The sequence below is a fragment of the Citrus clementina genome, unplaced genomic scaffold, assembly GCF_000493195.1.
Source record: "Citrus clementina cultivar Clemenules unplaced genomic scaffold, Citrus_clementina_v1.0 scaffold_3, whole genome shotgun sequence".
Taxonomy (NCBI): Eukaryota; Viridiplantae; Streptophyta; class Magnoliopsida; order Sapindales; family Rutaceae; genus Citrus; species Citrus x clementina.
The window spans coordinates 11,161,363-11,188,248 of NW_006262339.1; the positions used below are offsets into that span (position 1 = coordinate 11,161,363).

General features: G+C 33.9%; 2 protein-coding genes across 3 annotated transcripts; both read right to left on the reverse strand.

The window, feature by feature from the left end:
* Positions 1-15,108: 15,108 nt before the first annotated feature.
* Positions 15,109-17,510, reverse strand: LOC18047206 (protein BOBBER 1). The gene is made up of 6 exons (XM_006441009.2): positions 16,927-17,510; positions 16,288-16,460; positions 16,118-16,166; positions 15,731-15,897; positions 15,443-15,526; positions 15,109-15,338 (listed from the first exon to the last, which is right to left on the reverse strand). Exons 1-6 carry the CDS (start codon positions 17,351-17,353, stop codon positions 15,300-15,302), a joined length of 939 nt encoding a protein of 312 aa, XP_006441072.1. The 5' UTR covers positions 17,354-17,510; the 3' UTR covers positions 15,109-15,299.
* A 4,272-nt stretch (positions 17,511-21,782) lies between these two features.
* Positions 21,783-26,857, reverse strand: LOC18047207 (O-acyltransferase WSD1). Of its 2 annotated transcripts, none has more exons than XM_006441011.2 (7): positions 26,344-26,857; positions 24,756-25,331; positions 23,769-23,835; positions 22,968-23,083; positions 22,642-22,851; positions 22,173-22,310; positions 21,783-22,069 (listed from the first exon to the last, which is right to left on the reverse strand). In XM_006441011.2, exons 1-7 carry the CDS (start codon positions 26,542-26,544, stop codon positions 21,893-21,895), a joined length of 1,485 nt encoding a protein of 494 aa, XP_006441074.1. In that variant the 5' UTR covers positions 26,545-26,857; the 3' UTR covers positions 21,783-21,892. The 2 variants fall into 2 exon arrangements, with proteins under 2 accessions (XP_006441074.1, XP_024042760.1); XM_024186992.1 differs by having other exon boundaries at positions 22,968-23,086.
* Positions 26,858-26,886: the final 29 nt, after the last annotated feature.

The window sequence follows — 26,886 nt, forward strand, 5'->3', positions numbered from 1 at the left end:
TTTAATAAATTATAAACATAAAAAAATTAGAATATTTATTTAAACTAGGACTTAAATTAATTTTTAAAAGTCTATGCTAAAAAAATATATTAAAAAATTTAATTTCAAGATATTTATAAAGTCATAACATTTTATATTTACTTTTTATTAAAAAAATTTATTTTGATATATTTTGGCCCACAGGCCGCGTGCTAGCCCACTGTTAGACTATATGGCTGTAAAAGTTGATTTTGATGATAACAAACCACATGTTTTGGATAAACAAAGATTTACACAATGCACTTTTATAACAAAGAATGATTTTATGAAATTAGTTGTTTTTCAAGATGTGGACTAAAATGAAAGAGTTTTGCCATCTTTGATTTTAATAAATATTGTTCTAAATTTCAGATTTGGGTCTATTTGAAAATATTTAAATATTTTAGGCCATATTATAATTTCACATATTTTGGGTTATATCATAATTTCAGAAAGTTTTTGGGAATAACAAGCATTATTTAGAAATTTTGAAATTGACCTATTTGAAAAGTTTCATACTATTTTGGGCCATAATGTAGTTATAAAAAGTTTTAGGGTAAAATTATAATTTTAGAAAATAATTCACTGTAACAGTCACTGTAGTAAAGGGCTAACCGGATTTGACAACCAGTAGATCAAATTTTGAGCAGTAGCTAACTGGAATGAAAGCGGCTAACCAGATTCCAAAAGCGGCACGCTGGATGTTTTAAAATTCAAATATTTGTTATAACGGTAACATAAAAGCGGCTAACTAGATTCCAAAAGCGGCAAGCCGATTATCATCAGAAAACTCATAATGGCTAGTTTTTGGGCTCAAACTCAAATTCAATTCCTTTCAAGCTCTCTTGCAAGCAAAAACAAAAAGCACACAACATATATTGAGCTCTCATTTCGCAAATCATCATACTTTGAATTATCTTCATTTTCCCATAAATTTGTGAGTGTATAAGCGTGAGAAACACTTGGTTGAAGAGATTGTGAGATAATATATTTGTTGTAAAGATTTATTGACACCTTAGAAGTCAATTGTAGGCTTTTGAAGCCTTGGGAGGTTTAGATAGTGAAATTCTCAAGCCCGGTGTGCTTGGAGGCGTGGACGTAGGCAGGAATTGCCGAACCACGTAAAAATCCTTGCGTTTGTTTTCTTTTCCCTTACTCTTTTATTATTGTGATTTATTGTTTTCGATTTCATTAAGGCATTAGATTGAATTTTTGTGTGGTTTGCTTAGCTTAAGTTTTAAAAACCCAATTCACCCCCCTCTTGGGTTGCATAAATTGCATTTCATTTGGTATCAGAGCAATGTGCTATTGTTTAGACTTAACCGTCTAGAGCTTAAGATCAATGTTAACTCAAAATGATTCCACATTTAGGGAAGGACAATCTACCACTAGACCACCATATTTTGATGGAAACAATTACTCGTATTGGAAAACTAGAGTGAGAATTTATTTGCAAGCTTTAGATTATGAGATTTGGGAAATCGTTAATTATGGTCCTTTCATGCCAACAACTAAAAATAAAGAAGGGGAAGAAATTCCAAAACCTTCTAGTCATTGGAGTGAATTAGAAAAGAAAAAGATGTCTTTAAACTCCAAAACAATGAATGCTCTATTTTGTGCTTTAGATAAGAAAGAATTTTATAGAGTTTATAGTTATGAAAGTACTTATGAAATTTGGAAGATACTTGAAGTTATGTATGATGGAACAAATCAAATCAAGGAGTCTAAAATTAGTAGATACACTCGTTAATACGAATTGTTCCAAATGGAATAAAACGAAAGTGTGTATTTTATGTATATACGATTTACAGACATAGTGAATACCTTAGGAGCCCTAGAATTTTTTTTTTCAAATAGCGAGAAGGTCAAGAAAATCATTAGGTCACTTAAAAAAGAATGGAGACCTGAGAGGACTACTATTGAGGAAGCCAAATATTTAAATACATTACCTATTGATAATTTAATTAGTTTTCTTATTTCTTATAAAGAAGACTTGGCAGCTGAAAAAAGTAACGAAGAGAAGAAGAGAAGCATTGCTCTCAAAGCCTCGAAACATGAAAATGACGAGGAAAGCAAGTTAGATGATAAGGAGTTGGCCATGTTGGCTAAAAGATTCAAAAAGTTTTACAAGAAGACTAATGAGCGAGGAAAATTCAGAAGTTACAAAAATAAAAATGAGAAGAAAGAGCCAATTACTTGCTATGAATGCAAGAAGCTCGGACACATAAGCCCGAAATGTCCTCTCCTCAATAAACTCAAGAAGAAAGATATAATGGCCAAGTGGGATGATAGCAATGATGAACAGCAACAAGAGATGACAAATTTAGCTCTCATGGCTTTTGGGAAAGAATGATGTGATGAACTTGATGAGGTAAGTGATATTCTTACATATGATGAGTTACATGGTGCTTTCAAAGAATTGCATGATGAATGGATGAAAATTGGTAAAAAGAATGTATGTCTTAAAAAGGAAATGATAGAGCTCAAAAATGAAAATGAATCTCTAAGTGCAAAGATTACATGCCTAGAATTAGAGAATAAAGTATTGCATGATAGAGTTGTATTATCAAATTAAAAACCGAGCACTTCACACAAGCATCTAGGATCACACATAGATGACTTAAACAATGAAAATGAAATATGGCCTAAATGAAATTGTGTTGAAATTCACAAATAGGGAAAAGATGTTGGATAACTTGCTTAATTCACAAAAATGTGTGTTTGACAAAGGAGATATTGGTTATAAGCCAAATTTAAAACAAAAGTCTTATAACACTTACTTTGTGAAGAACACCTCCATTAACAATCAAGTTGTATGTCATTATTGTAATCAAGATGGTCATATGAAAAATAGATGTCCAGTAAAGGGAAATGCATATTATGATGTGAAATGTGTTTGGTTACAAAAAGAACCATTACTAACACTCAAGAACCCAAAAAGCCAAAAAAGTTTGGGTACTTAAGACTTGAGATTTTCTCTATAGGGTTTGAAGAAGTAGAAGAATAAATGGTATTTGGACAGTGGTTGTTCAAGACACATGACAAGAAATTATTCTTGATTTTCAAGTTTTACCAAGATCGAAAATGGTGGAGATATATCGTTTGGAGATAATTCAAAATGAAAGATCATTGGTATTGGCAATGTCGGTAATGTATCCTCTACTCTTATTGAAAATGTGTGTTTGGTTGGAAACTTAAAACACAACTTGCTTAGCATTAGTCAATTATGTGATAAAGGATATAGAGTTATCTTTGATGAATCAAAATGTGTTATTGAGAATGCATATGATGGCAAGATTTTGTTTGTAGGAAATAGATGTGTTAATGTTTATACCATTAATATAGATTGTGCATCTACAAATGATAAATGTTTCTTTGCATTGCATGATGACGGTTGGTTATGGCATAGAAGATTAGGTCATGCAAGCATGGATTTGATCTCAAAAATCTTGAAAAATGATTTGGTTAAAGGTCTCCTAAAAATCAGTTTTCAAAAATATAGAATTTGTGAAGCTTGTCAATTTGGAAAACAAATCAAAACTTCTTTAAAAAACAAAAAATAATATTTCTACTTCAAAACCACTTAAATTACTTCATATGGATTTGTTTGGACCTTTTAAATATGTTAGTTTAAGTGGAAACTATTATGCATTTGTAATTGTAGATGATTATTCTAGATACACATGGGTAGTGTTCTTAGCTAATAAGGATAATGCCTTTGATGCATTTAGCATTTTCTGCAAAAAGGTTCAAAATCAAAAGGGGTATGTTATTTCCTGTATTAGAAGTGATTATGGTAGAGAATTTTAAAATCATGCATTTGAGAATTTTTGTAATGACTTTGGCAATGAGCATCAATTTTCATCACCTAGGACTCCACAACAAAATGGAGTTGTAGAGAGAAAGAATAAGTTTATTCAAGAAATGACTAGAATCATGTTGAATGAAAATACTTTGCCTAAATATTTTTGGGCCGAAGCCATCAACACCGCTTGTTATGTTTTAAATCTTGTGTTGATTAGACCTCATCTCAATAAAACTCCCTATAAGCTTTGGAAAGATAGAAAACCCAACATTAGTTATTTCAAAGTTTTTGGATGCAAATGTTTTATTTTGAACACAAAAGATAATCTTGGTAAATTTGATCCAAAATCTGGTGTTGATATTTTTCTTGGTTATTCAAACTCAAGCAAAGCTTATAGAGTGTATAATAAAAGAACTTTGGTTGTGGAAGAATCTATGCATGTTACATTTGATGAGTCTAACCTTTCCTCTACAGAAAAAGTTGTTGCTGATGATGATGTAGATGAAAAGCTACAAGAAGAGTTATCAAAGGATATCCAAAAGAATGCAAAAAACCAAGAGGAGCAACATTAAGAGACAAATGCGGAGCAAAATGAATTTACTTCTCAATCACTCCCCAAGGAGTGGAGGTATGTTTCTTCTCACCCTAAAGATGTAATTTTAGAAGATCCTTCACTAGGTGTAACCGCTAGATTATCACTTAGGAATACATGTGAGCATGCTGCATTTATTTCTCAAATTAAACCAAAATCCTTTGCGGATGCGGAAAATGATGAATCTTGGATTATGGAAATACAAGAGGAATTGAATCAATTTAAGAGAAATAATGTGTGGGAATTAGTTCCTAATCCAGAACATCAATCCATTATAGGTACTAAATGGGAATTTAGAAACAAAATGGATGAATCCGGTGTGGTTGTAAGAAATAAAGCTAGATTAGTGGCTCAAGGTTACAACCTAGAAGACAAAATTGATTTTGATGAAACATTTGCACCTGTAGCTAGATTAGAATTCATTAGGATGTTGTTGGCATATAGATGTCATAAAGATTTCATTTTATTTCAAATTGATATCAAAAGTGCTTTCTTAAATGGTTACATTATGGAGGAAGTGTATGTAAAACAACCTCCTAGTTTTGAAAGTGAAAAATTTCCAAATCATGTGTATAAGTTGTCCAAGGCATTATATGGACTGAAACAAGCACATAGAGTATAGTATGATAGGCTTAAGAATTTCTTATTGGATAACGGTTTTTCAATGGGAAAAATGGATACTACTCTCTTTGTTAAGCACAAGAATCAAGATATACTTGTAGTTCAAATTTATGTTGATGACATTATCTTTGGTTCTACTAATGAATTGTTGTGTAAAGAATTTTCATCTTGTATGAGCAAAAAATTTGAGATGAGTATGATGGGAGAGTTGAAGTACTTCCTTGAACTCCAAATCAAATAAAATGAGGAAAGAATTTTCATAAATCAAGCCAAGTATGTGAAAGACCTACTCAAAAGATTTGGCTATGATAATGGAACGACAAAAAACACTCCAATGAGTACTACCATCAAGCTGGACAAAGATGAGAAGGGTAAAGAAGTTGACATCAAGATTTATCGAGGTATGATCAGATCCTTACTCTACTTGACTGCTAGTAGGCCTGATATTATGTTTAGTGTATGCTTGTGTGCTAGATTTCAATCTTGTCCTAAAGAGTCACACTTGCTTGCTGTCAGGCAAATTTTTCGATATTTGATCGGCACCATCAATCTTGATCTTTGGTATCCTAGGGGAATTCATATTGACTTAACTTGTTCTTCGGATGCCGATTTTTCTAGATATTAGGTTGATAGAAAAAGTACTATTGGAACAGGTCACTTCTTAGATCATTCACTTGTCTCTTGGTTTAGTAAGAAATAAAAGTCAGTTGCACTTTCAACCACCGAAGCAGAATATATTGCCGCAGGTAGTTGTTGTGTACAAGTTCTTTGGATGAAACAAACCCTTAGAGACTGGTATACCTATCTTGTGTGACAATATTAGTGCCATTAATCTATCCAAAAATCACATTCAGCATTCTAGAACTAAGCATACAGAAATTAGGCATTATTTCCTAAGAGATCATGTTTAAAGAGGAGATGTTGTGATTAAATTTGTTTTTACTAAAAATCAACTTGTGGATATCTTTACGAAACCTCTTAGTGAAGAGCATTTTATAAAGATAAGACATGAGCTTGGAATGATGAATGTTACATCTTGAATTATGATTTGATTGATTAAGTTGATATGTTTACTCTTGTATGCATTTATGTTTCATGTTTTTAAATGGCTTATTGAAAATTTTTTAATAAAAAAATAATTTAAAATTTATCAAATTTTAAGCCAAAAATAAATTGGTATGTATAATACAAGTATAAGAGCTTATCAAAATTCAATAAGAGGCAAAATGATTTCCATGGATAAACCGGTATACCGCTTCTAATAAATCAAAAATTCATTTATCTTATTGATTACTTTCTTGATCAAATCCGGATAACCGGATTTAGCAAACCAGTGAGCCGAATTGGCGTTGGAGCTCTCTGGATCAAATCCGGATAACTGGATTTAGCAAACTGGTAAGCCGGATTGGCTTTTGAAGATGCCGAAAACATTTGGTCAACTGGTTAGGGAAACCAGTAAACCATTTTCGGATTGATATATTCTGGACACTAACCGGCTAATCGGTTAATGGAATCTGGTAAGCCGGATTCGTTTCCTCACTCACTGGACACTAACCGGCTAACCGGTTAGTGGAATTCGGTAGGTCGGATTCGGGCCTTTAAAAGTTGTTCATCTTTTCCTTCTCTATTTGGCCAACTGGTTGTCTCTCACACTAAAAACCGCTTCCTCTCTCACACAATCTCTCTTTAAAATCCATCAATCTCATCCATTTTTACATCAAATCAATTCACAAAAATCATTCGCCATCATTCTTTGTGCTCAAAATCATTCGCCATCATTCATTGTGCTCAAAATCATTCTTAAAATTCATTTCCATCACTTAAATCACTAAATCCTAAATCATACTTAGGTTTTCAACGGGATTTTCTCTCTCTAAATTTCTTCCTCCTAAGCTATTTTTTAACCGAATTGCACCTCAATATCCTTTTCAATCCTCATTATCTTCCTTTTTATTGTCTTATTTATCTTCAAATCACTCAAAATCATCATGTCTAGGTCAAGGCCAGTTAGAACAAAAGGGAAAGAAATTGCTCAGTAAGCCAAACGGCCACGGCAAGCAGGGGGCACCTCCAATCAATCCAACTTTGAATCCAAACATTTTGTGGATAAGCATTTAGTCAAGTGATTTCACCAAAGTTTCATAACTCGTGAGGTACTCTCTACATTTTTTATTTTACCGGATTGGCTTCATAGTCTTAGTATAAATCATAAAAATTTGTTTAAATTGTTGAGAGAGGTTGGTTGGATTAATGCTCTTATGATTGAGGAGAATGTATATCCCAACTTGGTGAAAGTGTTTTACTCGAATATGGATACTTCTGAAGAGAAAAAGACTCGAGTAATCACCAATGTTGGAGGAGTTTTGATTGATTTTGATGTTTCAGAGTTAAATTCTATCCTAAGAACCTCCAATTATGGCCTAAAATTTCACCAAGGAAATCTCCCAAAATTGATCATTATGTTAATGTTGACGCCGCTAGAAATATATGCCGGCGTAATGATCTTTCTGACGAAAATTGTAACATCCATTTTTGCACTCAATGCCTTTGTCTCCAAACTCATATTTTACTTCGTTTTATTCATATAATTGTAATTCCTAGGTCAGGGCATCTAGATGAGGTTTCCCATATGGATGTTGCCTTGATTGATTACATCTTTAGACGTCGTCCGGTTAATTTGGGAGATGATCATAATCTTTTACAATCCTTCAGGGATTGATTTCTTCCACAAAAGTATTTTAGTACTATTCATGGTCTTAAACATGTGAATATTAATTAGACTTTAGTAATTCAAGACAATAATAAAAAATGTTCATCAAGAATTCAATAAAAACATAGGGATCAATTTAAAAGTTCAAGTACATACATATGCCACTTACAACTCATTCATACATTTTATCATATCAAACTATTTGTTGAAAATTAGCTAATATAAAATAAGTATGCAAAAATATATCACAAAAAGTCTAAGAAGTTGAAAACAAAACAATGAGCCAACGAAGTCAAGAAGTTGTTAAAATCGAAAACGAACAATTTTTTTTTAACGACCTCATTTATTACTCAAACACATTTGATTGTCATATTTTTTCCTTAATTTTTTTCAAAGAAACAATTATGCATTATTTATATATATTCACTTTGTAACTCCTTCTGGGAGATATGGAGAAGAAAATTTGTATATAGTCTTACATGACATATACATTAACTTATAATATTTGTAGAGTCTTTTGGGGACATGTAAAATATACACTTATATAGTGAATCCTTTATGAACAAAATATTGGAGAATAACATCATAATTTCATAATAGTTCCTCAGGAACATATTTTGAAAGAAGATCTTTATTATGTGTATTACAATCTTTCAAGGATGCATTCTTAGTTTTCTTTCATTATATATTATAGTATTCACACTTCAAGATGAATTTTTTTGAGTTTCAAGAATGGAAAGTATTTAATAGCAATTGAATATTATAATAAGAAGAATCAAACAATAATAATACCAATGAATAGAACATTAGATAAATGTTGCAATCAAATTCTAATAAGATATATGTAATCATTAATAAATTAAGTAAGGAATGACTTCATAGATCCATTATTCTTAAATTATAGAAATTCGTAGCAACATATGCATATGATTTAGACAAATAAAGATAGTTTAATTTACACCTTCTCGAGTAAGATCAAAGGAGAGATATTATCATATTACCTCTTAATGGCTTGAGACTTGTGTTGATAACGTGTTAGAAAAGTTATTAGCTAGCAACACAAATAAAGAAGCTGTGAAGCCGAAATTTAGTTATATTCTGTTATAAGCTTGCTGAGGTGGCTGATGAGCTGGCGTTAGTGGGGTCCAAGAGAATAAGGAGTTAGTTGTAACAACTTGGTTCTGTTAGTAGAAACACACGTGTGAAAAGCATTATATATATACACTATTTTTGAAGCCAGAGAGACACAATTACTACTGCATTACAGAGAGAGAAAACGCTAAGCTTAGATATGTATTGTTGAGTGTCATTGTAATCAGCCATTCTTGTTCAACAAAGCTTCTGCCCTAGCTGTCATTTTCAGCCGTGGATGTAGGTTCCTTTGTGGAGTTGAACCACGTTAGTTTCTTTGTGTGTTGATAGTTCTTGATTCCTCTGCCTTTCTTGCTTCTTGTCATGTCTTGCATTTGCTTGTTCTGGGTTCATGAGTTAGTAATTCTTGCTCAAATAGTTTGATATAACTCAGTTAATCTAACAAACTGGTATCAGAGCTTGGTGATTGGTTGGGATCGAATTCGAAAATGGCGAGCACCAGAGTTGATCTTGAAAAGCTTAATGGAGATAATGACTTCTATCTCTGGAGTCTAAAAATGAGAGCAATTCTGATTCAACAAGGGCTTGACAGTACCCTCGATGATGAAGAAGATTCTATTGCCAAGAAAGAAAATGGAGAAAGTTCTTCTAGTCTTGGTAGAGACCAAAGAGCCATTAACAACAAGGCCCATAACACTATTATCTTGCATCTCTCTGATGAAGTCTTAAGAGAGGTGTCGAAAGAAATAACAGCGTCTGGTTTGTGGACCAAACTTGAAGAAATGTTTCTGAAGAAATCTTTAGCAAAAAGGTTGTATATGAAGAGGAGATTATACACATTCTCAATGAAAGATGGAGTAGCCATGAAGGACCATGTGGATGAGTTTAATAAACTCATTCTTGATCTTGAGAATGTCAACATAGGCACTCATCCTACTCAGTTCCCTTCCAGAATCTTATGAACACTTTGTAGATACTTTCTTCTATAGAAGATAATCTCTCATGCTGAAAGATGTAAAAAATGCTCTGAAATCTAAAGATTTAAAGAAAATGACAGAAGTCAAAGATCAAAGCAATGCAAAAGGCTTAGTAGCCAAAGGAAAACTAGAAAAGAAAAACAACAAGTAGAAGAAGAACAATAACCAGAAAGATAAAGCTGAGAAAAAAAAGAAGAAGAGGAATTGTGACTTTTGCCAAAAGAAGGGGCACTACATCAAGGATTGTTTTGAGAAAAAGAAACTAGAGGAACTGAAAAAGAAGTCAAATGGGAAGGCTGTTGTAGCCTCTGAGGATGAAGGTGACTATGATAAAGCAGATGTCCTGGTAGCTGCAGAGAGGCACCCAACTGGTGAATGGATACTAGATTTTGGTTGTTCCTTCCATATGTGTCCAAATAAAAGTTTCTTTAAGACATTTGAAAATATGAATGGTGGGAAAGTACTATTAGGGAATAATCTGGCTTGCAAGGTAGCTGGAATATGAACCATCAGCTTAAAAATGTTTGATGTTGTCACTAGAGACTTGTACCATGTGAGATATGTCCCTAAACTGAAAAGAAATCTAGTATCCCTAGGAATGGTTGATCAATTGGGGTGTATAATTAAGGCTGAAAATGGAGAAGTACAGGTTATAGATAATGGTGAAATTGTTATCAAGGGGGTTAGGAAAAATGGGTTGTATATACTTGTTGGATCCTCACCTGTGCATGGGATCTCAGCAAGTGTGACCAGAGATAAAACTAAGCTCTGGCACATGAGACTAGCTCATATCAGTGAAAGAGGTCTCAGGGAGTTAAACAATTAGGGTTTGTTTGGTAATGATAAAATTTCTTCCTTAAAATTTTGTGAGAAATATGTATTTGGGAAGACTACAAGACTGAAATTCAGTATGGAGAGGAAAGAAACCAAGCAGACCTTAGATTACATTCACTCAGATCTTTGAGGGCCATCATAAGTTCCATCTTTAGGTGGAGCGAGGTACTTTGTGTCCTTTATAGATGACTTCTCAAGGAAGGTATGGATTTATGTGTTAAAACACAAAAATGAAGCATTAGAGAAGTTTAAAGAGTGGATAACTCTGATGGAAAATCAAACTGATAAGAAAATAAAGAGGCTAAGGACAGATAATGGGTTGGAATATTGCAGTAGAGAGTTTGAAGATTTCTGCAAATCAAAGGGCATAACAAGGCATAGAACTGTTACCTATACTCCACAACAAAATGGGTTAGCAGAGAGAATTAATAGAACCTGGATAGAGAGGGTTAGATGTATGCTGCTGAATGCAAGTTTATCTAAAGGTTTCTGGGCTGAGGCAGTCACAACAGCTGCTTACTTGATAAACAGAAGTCCATCATCAGCCCTAGGCTTCAAGACACCACAAGAGATTTGGTCAGGGAAGCCACTAGACTTGAGATCTAAGGATTTTTGGGTGCCCAACATATGCTCATATAAAGCAAAGTAAGCTTGAACCAAGGGTTGTCAAAGGGTATTTTTTGGGTTATCCAGAGGGCACAAAGAGATACAAAATATGAACCCTCAATGGAAAACCATCCAGAATACTTATCAGCAGGGATGTTACTTTTGATGAAGAGTTAATGCTTCAGTCAAAGGTAAAAACTGATATTGAAGCTACAAAATCAGAACAAGCAGAAAGTGTTGGACAGAAGGTGGAGCACTCTGATAGTTGCAAGACTTCTGAGGAGCCATCAGAACAATTCAAAGAAGAAAAGAAATCATCATAATTAAAAACATACCAACTTGCTAGGGATAAGGAGAGAAGATCTATCAAGATGCCAAGGAAATATGGCATAGCTGACCTTATTTCCTATGCACTGACAGTTGTTGATTAAGTAAATGGTGGAGAGGCTTTGAGTTTTAAAGAAGCTATGTGCTGTGCTGATAAGCTGAACTGGTATGCTGCAATGCATGATGAAATAACCTCACTAAAGAAGAATAATACCTGGATCTTAGTTGAAAAACCTCCTAACAAAAAACTAGTGGGCAGTAAGTGGATTTTCAAATTGAAGGCTGGAGCTTCTGAAAAGGAACCACCAAGGCACAAGGCCAGACTTGTGGCAAAGGGATTTACATAAAGAGAAGGAGTTGACTTCAATGAAGTGTTCTCACTTGTAGTCAAATACAGCTCTATTAGGTTATTGTTGGCCCTCTCTGCATATTATGACATTGAATTGGAGCAGATGGATGTTAAAACTGCTTTCTTACATGGCAGTCTTGACGAAGAAATTTTCATGGCACAGCCAGAAGGGTTCATTGAGAGAGGATTAGAAGACAATGTGTGTTTACTGAAGAAGAGCTTGTATGGCCTCAAGCAATCTCCAAGGCAGTGGTATTTGAAATTTGATGAATTTATGATAAGCCATGGATATTGCATAAGTCAATTTGATAGTTGTGTGTATTACAAATTCTTGTCCAGTAGTGGTGGCATTTACTTACTTCTTTATGTTGATGACATACTTATTGCATGTAAACAAAAGGAAGAAATAAAGAAGCTCAAGGTTGAACTCAGCACTGAATTTGAAATGAAAGATTTGGGTGCAGCTACAAAATTCTGGGTATGCAGATAATAAAGGACAAGGACTCAAAGACTTTGGATCTTTTTCAAGTTGACTATGTGAAACGGGTACTAACCAGGTTCAATATGGAAGATTCAAAACCTGTTATAACACCCCTGTCAGCACACTTCAAGTTATCTAAATCACTGGAACCTACAACTGATGATGACCTTAACTATATGAGGAAGATTCCATATTCCAGTGCTGTTGGCAGCATCATGTATGCCATAGTCTGCACCAGACCTGACTTGGCTCATGGAGTTAGTGTTATTAGTAGGTTTATGGGAAACCCAAGTAAAGATCACTGGAGTGCAGTGAAGTGGGTGCTAAGGTACCTTCGAGGGACTGTTGTTACTGCCATTATGTTTGGAAAAATAGATGGAGCATCACCTGAAGTTGCTGGGTTTGTAGATTCTGACTATGCAACAGATAAGGATAGAAGAAGATCTATTACAGGGTTTGTGTTTACTATGTGTAGAGGTGCAATAAGCTGGAAGTCCTCTCTTCAATCAGTGGTTACTCTCTCAACAATAGAAGCTGAGTATATTGCACTCACAGAAGCTGTTAAAGAGGCAATATGGTTGAGGGGGTTGTTCTCTAAATTGGGGTTTAAACAAGAAGTTGTTAAAGTTAGCTGTGATAACTCAAGTGCCATTCAACTAAGTAAAAATGCTAAGTATCATGAGAGAACTAAACATATTGATGTTAGAATGCACTTTATAAGGGATGAAATTAGTAAATGAGTGGTGAATGTGGTCATGGTACCTTCTGAGGTTAATCCAGCTGACATGCTAACCAAACCATTGCCATCAGTCAGGTTCAGGAACTTGCTGAGCTTGATTGGAAGTGTTAACTTGTAATCCAAGTTTACAAATGTTGATTCAGTGTAGGGGGAAGCATGAACATAATAGAACTAAGGTGGAGATTTGTGAAGCCGAAATTTAGTTATATTCTGTTATGAGCTTGCTGAGGTGGTTGATGAGCTGGTGTTAGTGGGGTCCAAGAGAATAAGCAGTTAGTTGTAACAGCTTGGTTCTGTTAGTGGAAACACACGTGTGAAAAGCATTATATATATATGCTATTTCTGAAGCCAAAGAGACATGATTACTACTGCATTACAGAGAGAGAAAACACTAAGCTTAGAGAGTTGTTTAATCTGTATTGTTGAGTGTCATTGTAATAAGCCATTCTTGTTCAATAAAGCTTCTGCCCTAGCTGGCATTTTCAACCGTGGATGTAGGTTCCTTTGTGGCGTTGAACCACGTTAGTTTCTTTGTGTGTTGATAGTTCTTGATTCCCCTGTCTTTCTTGCTTCTCGTCCTGTCTTGCATTTGCTTGTTCTGGGTTCGTGAGATAGTAATTCTTGCTCAAAGAGTTTGATATAACTCAGTTAACATAACAAAAGCAACACAAGATAAAGAATAAAATAAGAGAACAATATATTATATAGTAATTTTATTCATTCCAATTGTGTGTACAAAACAAAAGATGAACTCTCCTTTTATAGTTACATAATCACTCCATGAAATTCATGGAAGAATTATAGATCATAATATCTTGTGAGATAGTGAGAGTTATAGGGAAGCTGAAAGTTGTTAATGAGAGATAGTAGGAAGATTAAGAGATATATGTTATGAACATCCACATTTATTTTTATAACATTTATTTTTATAAATTCATAACTTATTTTCTAATTATTCTAAAACATATATCATGCATGTAAGAAATTGTTAACTTTCATTCTAATCGCTTCACTTCATTTTTTAATTTCTCTTTTTTACATGAAAGTGCTTAATTTTTACCTATTGAAATTTACCTCTTCATTTTCTTATTTCTCGTTTCTACAAGTGCTTAATTTTGAAGTATTAGAATTATTTTTGTCTTTGAATTTATCTCGTTTTAGTAACTAACGTGTTCTAATAATATTTGGAATGTTAAAAACAAATTAATATAAAACTCTATAAACATATTTTTATGTATTGGAAATTATCTCGTTTTAATAACAAATGTTCGTTTTAGCAACATATGTATTATTGTTATGCGTGAGTTGGAAGAGGAAGATGCTTCAATTTTGAAGAATTTGGGTTTCATGATTTTGATTTTTGAATGAACAAGTGAACAAATGCACTTTTGAGATTTCTAGATTAACAACTAATATATTTATTTATTCTTTTTATTTGTTTATTTTAATGTCAATTCAAATAGCTCCAGTCGATAAAACACTGCCCTTAAACTGGAGCAGTCCACTCCCAAGACTGGAAATTTCATCCCTCAAACAGGACTACAGGCATCCCCCATGGAATCTGTATAATTTCCAGGGCCCCAGAAACATGATAATCATATTCAAATTCATCCCGTCAACCGTGTTTCAGCCCTTAAAACTGGCCCGTCTGGAGTCATAACACCTCCAATGAGCTATTTACCGTACCTAAAACCATCTTCTTCGGCCATCAATTAGATTTAAATTCGATTAAAACTAGATTACTTCACATACAAAGGCACCACACAAGTTAAATATAGTTTTATTTTAGATTCAACTCAAACTATTTATTTTAAACTAATAAAGTTAAACCAAATCATGTGTTTAGAAAGTACTTTTTTTTTTTAAAATATAGAAAACACTTTCTTTAATTGGCTTTTTCGTGGGTTTTGACTCGAAACAAAAGTATTATACAAGAAAGTGTAGCTGAAGAAACAACATAAAAATAATATGTCACAGAAGGCATCGACTCGCACCATGCTAATTAGATAGCAATTGTCCAATCCTTGTTAACAAATATAAACAAAATTCAAACATCTAATAAGATGCTTGCGGGGCTGCAAAACAAAACTCGAAATCCACTAGAAACTTTTGACGTGCATCCACTGCACATCCTAATAAGGAGACTATTTATGAGATCTTGGCTCTAGAGAAGTCCATCTCTGGATGCTGCACGAATTAAAAAGTTAAAATATAATAAGTTAGAAGTTTTGCTAGCAAAACTTGCAGACCAGAGTGCAATTATAGGAGACGATGAAATGTGTAAAATTCACCTCAGCCATGAATTTCTTCAAAATCTCCTGTTTCTGCATCTCGTCGCTGCTCGGCAGGCCCATGGACTTTTGCCTCTGGTCAAACTGCAGAACAGCAAAACAAGCACACAAGAAATAAGCAAAGGAGAGAAACTAGGTTATCATTCTTCAAGTACAAACTGAACAACCAAGATAACGTAATTAGTAAATTCCAATAATAAATTGAAATTCGTAGTCTTAGATACTGCTATATATCACCAGGAATAACTAAGATTGAGAGCAGAAAATGAGCAAAGATAAACCAATTACCATCATCTTTTCAACAGTCGACCTAGTCTCTGGATCCAGGTCAGATAATTTACTGTTCTCAGGTTCAACTTTCTGAGTGTCAATTTCAGGGCCTCCTTTTATCAGACACTTCCACCACTCCATCTGATTCTGCTTGGTCAAAAGAATAGAAACAGTTTTCTGGTCCTCTGCAGGAATAAAAGTATATATTACAAAATGAACAAGCATCATTTAGAGTGAACAAACATTTAAAATTACAGAGAGCATGTTAGTATTATAAATTACAACAAATGAATGAAAAGAAATAAGAGTCAAGGCAAACTAAATGCCAAAAGAAAAATGCAAAGGCATTTGAGACAAAATTCAGAATATGTTCAATGTATATCTATGTACTGCATTGTAAAATACCTATGCTCCAATAACAATCATCAGGCTTAACGGCCATATGAAGCTCCCCCTGCAAATATTAAAATCCAGAAATTTGAGCCGTTAAAAGGACAAAGGAACTGACAAACAAAACTTTGAAGGCCGATATATGCTTTGACACAAAAGCAGGCTGCCAAAGTATATGAACTTACATCAATTATGGGAGGCTGCCCCTTGAGTCCAACTTTAAGATGGTTCTTCTTTATCTCACATAAAACAAACCTTGATTTTGTACCAGCAGGAACCGGAACACTGACAGTCACCTCTTGCAGGATTTGTGTCCAGGAGTAATTCTCCAAATCAAGACCATTGCCTTTATTTGGAGCTGTTGATAATTTACAAGCATTGTTAGATAGTAAGTTAATAATCATAATGCATCATAATAACATAATTATATAATTTATCACAATGAACCATCCACACCGCTAATCGAACAAACTGACATGTTTCCGGATCAATAATGCAAGCAAGCACACAGCCACTCATGGAAATCATTGCTACACACAAGCAACCTGAACTTGTTTGTCTTACAATTAAGATTAAACTTCTCCAATCTAATTAACACAAAACCTCCAATTCACAACAAGTCTTAACAATGTAAACTATCAAATAACTAAAAAATTACCAATAAAAACAAAATATTATTCACATTTGAGTGCGTACCCTATGAAGCCTTCTAAAATTTTAAATTTTGAGATTAGAGTTTAGCTACCAATTGTAGATTTATTGATAATACAATCTAAACATTGAAAATATCAACGCCACAAGTAATAAATAAATAAAATTAATACCTCTAGCAGGATTGCCATTGGCATCCAATTGAGGCTCCGGCGGCGGAGCTTTCTGCACCTTCATCGTCGGCAAATCCTCGAATTTCTCCTCCTCCTTCTTCTCTTCCTTCATTTTCTTAGCCTTAACCTCCTCCTGGTGCGGCGACTGGGGCTGCGGCTGCTTCTTAGTATTACTACTCTTCTCCTTGGCCGCTCGCATGGCCGCCACGATCTGCTTCTCGGCAGCGTCCTTCGTCAGGAAATCGCTCTCTTTAGCCACAAACTCGAACGCCTTCTCCAGAAACCCTAGCGGATTCGACGGATCCAATGTCGCGCTAAACGACGACGTCTTAGCCGATGATGGCGAAGAAGAAGAAGCGGAAGCCGATGGGTTCTTCTTGGGGTCAGGCTTGTTCTCGTCTTCTTGGAAATCGGAGATTATCGCCATCGCTGCTTTCTTTAGTTTGGTGAGGGAGCTTTTCGAGCGAGCGACTTGATTTGAAGCAGAGTCTTTGTTTTTTTTTTTTAAAATACTTTTGAATTTGTAATTTATGCTCTGGGGTTTGCGGGTTTATTTATATACGAGAAAGAAGCGTTCCGAAAGAGGTCGAGGCTCAAGAGAGTTCGAGAGCCACTAGTTCCGCCGATTTTGCAGAGTACTCCTTGATCTTTTCGGTAATCATTACTTTTACCACCTTAGTTGAGGATTCCTAACTATGCGCTGATTATTTTAGTAATTGAAATTTTCCACTATTTCATCACGTTTTTTTTGTGGGGGTGGAGGGGGGGGGGGGGAGGGTTGGATTTTGGAAGGCATGGTAAATTCGTAATTAACGGTTAGAGTTTCACAAGGTTGCGAGAAAAAAAAAACCTTTATTTTACTAAATATTTTTTAGATAATAAATATTCATTGTTTATAAGATACTTCTATTCTCTTTTCTTTGAAAAAAAATATAAATAAATGGGCTTGATAATTATAACTTAATTATAAAAAAAATCTGAGTAATTTGTTTAAAACTATTTATCAATTAAGTATCCTACTCAAGGTGGGTGTCAATTAATTAAGTAGATAAAATCTCTTGTCTTAAAAATAATGTGTTACCATTAAAATAATTTGATTGTCCTTAGACATGAATCGTGATATAAGCGTGACGTCGTCCTTAGTCATAAACTCTAATATGAGTCTGAGAAATTTTTACTCCCTATCTTGCTTTAAATATTAATACTTACAATCAAGAAGCTAGTTAATGTAACATCAACTTCAGATTCAGTAGGCCTATTAAGGTAGATAGATCTAAACATATTACTTGCTGTGGTTGCTTATTAAAAAGCATCAAATCAATGGCACAACATTACAACAAACAATAGCATTATTGACGAGATGTTTCTAAGGGTTTCATTTATCCTCGGTAATAAGTACTTTGTACAAAGGCTAAGAAGTGCTATTGCATATACATTGAAAAAGCCATTAGTTTTTTTCAAGGACAAATTATCCTTCCTCATAAAAAATATATTAGTCGGAAAATAGATGAGTACTATTGGAAGTACATTTTTGTTGTAAAGTTCAAAAGAAGATAAAGACCTTGAGTGCGTGGGTTTTGCCTAATTAAAAGCCCGAACATAATTTTAGTGACTAATTAAATTATTATAAATTGAACCTTCAATAATGTCTTACTTTTGCTAGCTTAAAAAATTAGATAAGAACACATATATTTCCAACAATTAAAAATAACTCATTTATGTTAGTCCCAATAGAAGATATCTGCTTATAAATATATCAAATTATTAAACTTTGGTCAAATAAAAGATTTTAGTCCTTCTAATATATATATGCATTTTTTTGTCTTGGTTTTTGGATGGCAATCATTTCCCCTCAATTAAACCAAAATCCAAAGCCAGCAATCACTTGACAGCTTATGAGTGAAGTAATAATAAACAATCAAATCTTAACAAAATTAAGGAGATGTTTAGACCGGCCATTAAGAACTGTAGTTACTCAAACATGAACCTAAAAAGACTTCACAACTTAGCATGTGCACATATCTCTTGGCCCTCCATTGAAGCTATTGGGACTGCTCGAGCTTCTCCCCAAATAACATTGATTTCATTAAAAAAAATTTGAGAAGAAGACATTCACATGATGACAACTCTCCCTCTCAATCTCGAATCACTTTTTAATCCGACTAAGTTTTGAAAGAATAGAGATCTTTTGTTCAATCTGTCCAGTTACGTTTTCACATCTCCGTTGTTGTCATTTCTCAATTGTGTGAAGGTAATTATTTCATTTCTCCATTCTTCAATCGCTTAAATTTGCAGTTGATTTCTTTGTTTTTTTAAAATTAATTTAGGGTTAGTTTAAACTTAGTATTGGATTAGGTTTTGGTTTCTATCAACTGATGAATTTTAGGGATCTCTTCACTATGTTGAATACTGGATGATTATGATTGGTATACAACTACTCAAAAACCATATATATTATGATCTGTAAATCTAAATATATAAAATTTGTAGAACATTGCGCAATAGCTCGAAAATCTACTTTAATAATTATTGGAGAGATATATTCCCTTATGTAAGGGAATTCTTTTTAAGCCTGAATCAATTTTTAGAATTTGTATCTAGTGCTGAGTTGACCTCTCTCAACTCTTCATAATCTTTATCCACACATGTATGTATTGCAATATATAGCTAATATATTAATTTTATATTCTTATCTAAAAACTATCAATTGAATTAGAGTGGCAGCCAAATAAATCTACTTGAAAACTATTAAATTAGGAATGGCAAAATCTTCCATGGGTTTGGGGCCCCATGGGGCTACATTCCAAATTGGGTGAATTTTACATAATTTTTAGGAAATAGAGTGGGGAATGGGGGAAAAATAATTCTCAAATTCTTAAAGAGGTGGGGTTTGTTTTTGTACTTTCCATCCCACCCCACCCCAATCCCCATTATATATAAGTATTTTTTCTAATTTTTATTTAGTAATTTTTGTTTTATCAATGACAATGTTGGTTAATAATTTTTATTTTTATTTTTACTTGATATAAATGAGCTATAACTAAAAGAAAATCCTATAATATAATTTTTATTCAACCTTAAAACGTTGTTATGTTTTCTTTTCTCTTTTAAGATACTGCTCTCTTCAAATATTTTTTAATTTTAATATCATTTCAAGATATTGTTTCAAATATTTTGGAGATTTTTTAAAATAATTTAAATATTTTATAATATGATAATGATTTTATTAAAGTCTGTAATTTTTAATTTATTAAAATCGTGTATGTATATTTATTATAAAATAAATAAATAGGGAATGAGGTGGGAATGGGGAAATCATTCCCCACATGAGGATTTCTCATTGCCACTCCACTAAATTTATTGGGGAATGAGGTGGGGAATGAAGCTAAACTTTTTAATAAGGTGGAGAATGGGGTAGACCTCTCTACCCCGAACCCACTCTATTGTCATCCCTATATTAAACTGGAAGCTTTAGGCACTTATGTAATAGAAATTAGTAAGTACTATATCTTTTAAATAAGGGTTAATTTCTGTCAGCCCCCACATCTTTCGACAAAAGTTGGTGTGCACCCAAATGTTTCAACAGTCATCACCACGCCCCCAAATCAGCATATTCAACCGTTATCTTTTACGGTAGCTAACTTGAGTGGGTGAAAAGGCTTGTTTGCCCTTGATTTGAAAACTAAGCATTAAAAATACAGAAAATAGATCGGGTTCTGCTGTTCACTACATGGAAGTGCAGAAAAATGAAATGACAGCATTACCCTTAATCTATAAACACTGCAGACACAGTTGATAACAACGGTAACATAACGGTAACAAATAACTCCAATATAAAACCCACGAAATAGCAGAAAATTGGAGCACAATCCATGTCTCTTGTTTATTTCATCAATCATACATTCTAATTCAAATAAACACCCAACCTTCAAACCATGAAATCAAAGGGAACAAAAACAGTGCCTACTTCATCTTGTGCTTCCAGCAGTCATGACAATCAAAATTCAAGCAGTGATGGCAAGCTAAATGCATCACATAGTAATGAAACTCCAGATGCCATGGGTATAAATGGTGGTGTCATCAAGTTCTACAACAAAATGTGTTATTGTGGGCGTAGGGCAGTAATCTTAATTTCCATGACAGAATAATCCACATAGACTATTCTACAAATGTTTTAGTAATAGATGCACATTTTTCCAGTGGTGGTCACCAACAAACAATGAAGCCAATGAGATACTACAAAGACAGGATCTATATGATGTATATGGCAAACATGACTGGAGTGTTAACATAAATATGTTAATAATATTGATTTTGATGATAACAAATTTTAAATGTATTTTGATAAAAATTTTGGAGCTATTCTTTAATAAATAAAAGCCTTGATAATAATTCCATTCATTGTGTTCATAAAAGATGGACCTTCAAATTCAAAAGTGATTTAAAGTGTGATTCTGGAAATAAACGGTAAATCGTTTTCCATCAAACGGTTAACCGTTTAATGCCAGGGAGCAACACATTCCCTAAACCTTTAACCGTTTATGAAAAACGGAAAACACAAAAGATGGGAAGGTTACTGGAACTTAACGGTGAACCGTTTATTTTAAACGGTTAACCGATTAACACTAGAGAGCGACATATTGCCTAAAGCTCTAACCGTTTATGCATTTTTAATGCTTAGTTTTTAAATCAAGGGCAAACAAGCCTTTTCACCCACTCAAGTTAGCTACCGTAAAAGATAACGGTTGAATATGCTGATTTGGGGGTGTGGTGATGGCTGTTGAAACATTTGGGTGCACACCAACTTTTGTTGAAACATGTGGGGGCTGACAGAAATTAACCCTTTAAATAATTACTCTTAAGTGTGCAATAAAAATTAACAGATATAAATTCTAACTACTAACAAAATTACTGAAAATAAATAAATGTTATTCCTATAAACTAAAGTAATCAATTCTATCGCTTGCTACACCTGGGCAGCATCATCTTCGATTAATCCTCTTTCAACAACACAATCTTTGATGACTTTAAGAGATTCTTCAATATCTTTACAGAGCAGGTGAGGATCAGGAATCACGTTTGGGTCAACAGCGACACAAAAGGTCATCTTGTTCACATAACTTTGGAAATGGATCGTCAATGCCTGCAAATTAATTTGTGCAAGAAATTAATATAAATTAATTATATATGGTATTTATTTATTAATTAAGCTACTTATGCTACTGATTGAATTCATGCATGCTTACATGCGGATGGCCATAAACACTTGGAGCAAGATAAGCCATTGGATGGCCGTAGAAGCTTATTTCTTCTAGAGGACCGACCACATTTGAGAAGGCCATTGTTGTGTTTGAAAGAACTCTGTGCGCTATAGCAGCAGCGACCTGTTAATTAACCGAACAAAATATTACTTATTATTTGCACATATAAATCTTTTTTTTTTAAAACTATTTGGGTCCTTGATAGATAAATCTATTGTACCTCATTTCATCTATATATGGTACTGTCATAACAGTTTTAGGGAAAAAAATACTGTTGAAAGGTAAATGTTACATCTTCACATGTAAACTAATTATCTGAGATCACTACCGATTAAACGTAGTTAATTTGTTCATTAAAATGATACATTTACCCTTCAACAATGTTTTTGTTTGCCGTTCATAATTTAACAGCGGAAATGAAATAAGGTATTTTGTAAAAATCTATTGTGTGTACCTTAGCTCCAAATGTGTAGAGCACAAACTTGGCAGTTGAAAATGTGCAGAAGGCTTCAAGGGAATGCTTTCTACGATCGATGGTGGCTTTAGCTACACGAATATAATCTAATGGGTCATTTTGTAAAGCAATGGTGAAGGGGAGGAGGATGTATCCGATCCAATTGCCCCATCCGCCCTTTGATTCTTTGGCCATCATATCAGCTAAAGCCTGTAATTATATATTAATGGAATTATATACTAAGGTATCAGTAAATTTTGAGATGCATGTCATCAAAATACAATTAATAAAATTAAAACTGAGGGAGATAAATATAATTAATTGACCTGGATCCCTGTAGTTGGTCTAAGGTTGACGAGAATGGCTGCCCGTAGGCGCAAATTCTTTGGTGGAGTATTATTTGACTCACGCTTTGCTCCTCCGTTTTGCATAGCCTTATCACCTGCTGAGCAGATGACTTGTTAACAAAAGGACATCGCAATTGTATTGATCAATTCCTATGTAATTGCTGATGGAAATTAAAAGAACTGAAAACAAGTGCGAATTAAAGGCTTATGTCTATTTTAGGTTCAAATAATTCCTTATCTTGAAGCATAAATATTTTAGAGAATATAAGCCAACTAGATCTGAACTCTGAAATTGGCTGTCTTTTTTAGTTGAATGTTTTTTTTTTTTAGTTTTGACCACGAGGTATTCTGGGGAGGGCCCCAACTGTGGGAGGCACATTTAAGTTCGTACCACAACTCAGACTAGAAGTTCCCGCTCAAACTGAGAGGCGCAGGTTCTCCCAACAAATGCGACTTTCCTGCGACTCGAACTGGGGAGCAAACTCAGTCAAGCCACTTAAGGGAACTCCATTACCAGTTGAGCCAACACTTTATTTTTTAGTTGAATGTTAATGGGTAGTTTAGCTGTCAAAATAAGATTATATTAAAATGTTGAATAAACACTTACAACTTGATTTTGACAGCATGACTAATTATTATAATTACGACACTAGTACTTTTTATTTGACAACAATATTTATTTTTAAGTCGTAACACTTAGCCTTAACATGTTAACATCATAGCAGCATGATATATATTAGTGAAAGAAATAATTAAGTTAATACTTGACAGAAAACTCACCATATCTTCGATGCAGATACCGCGAGAGAGCAGCTTGTGTTAGTCCCAGAATAACATCGTTGATTGTCTGTTGTCTCAGCCATGCACAGAAAATTAGAGGGGAAATTAAGTTATTTTACCAATTAAATAAATACTTGGAAAGAGGAGAAGGGTGGAGCAATTTTAATTTTAATGAGAGAAGGGGCAGTCAGTTTTAGCCTTATAGGGGTCACTTTGACAATTCATTAAAATTGTGCTAGTAAATTAAATTCGATCCATTCATTTTGGAACTCTAAAATAGTCTGGAACCTCTTATTTCAGGAATCAGTGTGACAATAAATAAGGTCCCATCCCCAAATTGGATTGTGGCAGGAGAGAGGAGACGCATATTAACATCTTGTGGCAAACGGATGATTTTGCATTCATTGCCTTATAATTGATCCGAATGAACCCACAAGTACATGTCACAAAGCAAATACTTGCAGTGAACCAACTGAATAATCCAAAAAGGATATTCTGCCATGTGTAATTTGTAGCCTATAAAAGTGTGCCAAATGGGAGAGAATCTCCTGATAATATGATAAGTGCTATTTTAATTAATGAAACTACCAACTTATTTTATCTATCAGTTTTTAACATAAATATGTGTATAATAATATGTTTTTAAATTATTTTATAACTAACATAGTTCTTTTAATATAAAAAAAGAAAAAAAAATATTCATCAAATATGAGAATGGCAAAAAGATACTGGCGTAACTCAGCGGCCCATCTAGTGGGAGGTCGATTACGGCTTAATTGTTTAGGCTTACTAATCTTCAATTTAATTTAATTTAATTTGCTAAATATACCCATCCTTTTTTATGTAAATACACCCACTACCATAGCGAAGAAGCCCAATCTGAAAGGCCACTCAAAATATTTAAAAGTTCCGTATGCATAATAATAATATTTTATATTGCTAGTTGAACGAAGTGTAATTGAATGAAGTGTAATTAAATAAACATACCATGTTCATTGCATTCTTCACAAGCTTTATGTCATCCAAACCAATTGTCCTGTGCACAAACCGCTTGGGCACAAGCTCAACTCCTGGTCCACCTTTGAGAGGATTCTCTGTGTCTTTCAAAAATAATACTGTTGCCAAAAACGTCACGAGATCCGCAATTGTATTCCAAATCAATCTAATCGCGGACCAAATTGCCAGCAACAGCCACCAACAAAACCACCCGGCTGTGGCAGTGCTTGAGCCCCCACGTTTCTGCACCGGAATGGTCGGTAACGCCTCGGGGTCCGAAGTTTTCCGAGTACAAGCAAGAAGAAGAGAAATGAGAGATGCACCATCTCCAATTGAGTGGTGAATTCGGAAAACTCCGACGGCTTCAGCATCTGAGGTTTTGACATTTAGAAGGTGAACTTCCCATAAGGGTTTTGAGTAATCCATAGGATTTGTTGTGATGTACGAGATGTAATCCTCAACAAATTGGTCAGGATTTTCCATTTTTGGATCCAATTCGGGAACAATAACGTGATTCTCCACGTTCACTGTTGCTCGAGTCCATTTCTTTTTTCTTCCTTGGACCACCTTTAATTTGCACATGCAAGAGATAATAAAGTAAATTAGAAATAGAAGTTAAAAAAAAAAGTCGTTGTTAATAATAATAAAAAATTTACAAAAAATATGTATTATTAATTGACCATTAAATTTCCTTTAGGGATCAGGTGGATGTGAGCACCCCTATAATAATGTCAAATAATTACATTTAATGATTATTTCCTGCTTAGTTTGGCTTCTCGGTCAACAAACCCAACAAAGGAATAAGACATCTCTAATTATTTAAACAAGTCTTTAATTGCATTACGGCAGGGCAACAGACCCGCAACTTAGTTAATCACCTTTTTATCTTATCTACCAGGGAACTTCTAGCACTATCATCCATTCGTCCTTGTCAAGATTTTCTATTTTCTTTAGGCGATAAATTATTGCCAAGAAAATTTATGAACACTGATATTTGAAGAATAATAAAATCGCAGAAAGAATAAAACAATGTTATTGTTCATGCTATAAGAATGTTATTTTGATAAACAACACCCCCCCCCCCAAAAAAAATCACTTGAAATTACAAAAAAATAAATGAAAAATATATGAACAATTCTTGCATAGGTGGAGTTCATTGGTGGGATAAGTATCATTTGCCAATATTTTCTTCTGTCGATTTTTTAATTATGTATAATGTTGCAACTAGGTGGGATTATATTTAGTACAACTAGAACCAAAACTACAAGGGACAAACCGGGCAATCAAATAACATTAAAATTAAAAAAGAATGATAAAAATTCCCCCTATAAATATATATAATGTCGATTAATTGTGCTTGAATATAGTCAGAATTTTGTCTAGATGAAATTTCAAACAAAGTTTCCCCTACAAAGTAGACTTTTTTGGTTTTCTAGTTTAAAAGATAATAAGTCCAAGTCCAACAGAGAAAAAGATAACAGATAAATATAATATAATAATATATAATGTAAAGCATTTGAAGAAAGCAAAAGGTAGCCAGAAAAGAAAACCGTGTAAATATTTATTTTTTCCCTCTTACCAGCTTGCTGGAGAATCGAGGATGCTTGATCAAAGTATGCTGCAATCCTTCTTTAATAACACTTGGATTAATGCTGGTTTTGCATCCCATAATCGCAATAATATGGCAGTTAAAATTCGGTGCTTGAAACAACAGAGCTGCTGGGCTCAAAGGCTCTTCATAGATGTCCCCAGATGATGCTTTGCCACCGTTGTTGACCATTTTTGCAGCAGCTCCCTCTACAGCTCTTGACCTCCTCTTCCTTAATTGCTTCGGTTGATCCCTTCCTCTCTTTGTGCCTCATTAATTTTGATCCCAGGGATTGAGAATTGAGTTCATATTCAATGAGCTGGAGTTGTCAGGGTCATGGATTTGAATTTTGATTTTTGTTTCCTCAGAAGGTGAATTCAATCACGATAGTCAAAGTTGAAGACAGGCTCCTTATAAAGAAATGAATTAAAAGTTGCAAGGCGTACTTCGGGTTTTGTAATGAAATAATCAGTGAGTAGATAGCCGACGGTTTATTATTACTTGCCCAGGCCTAGCTTGTTAATTAATTATTTT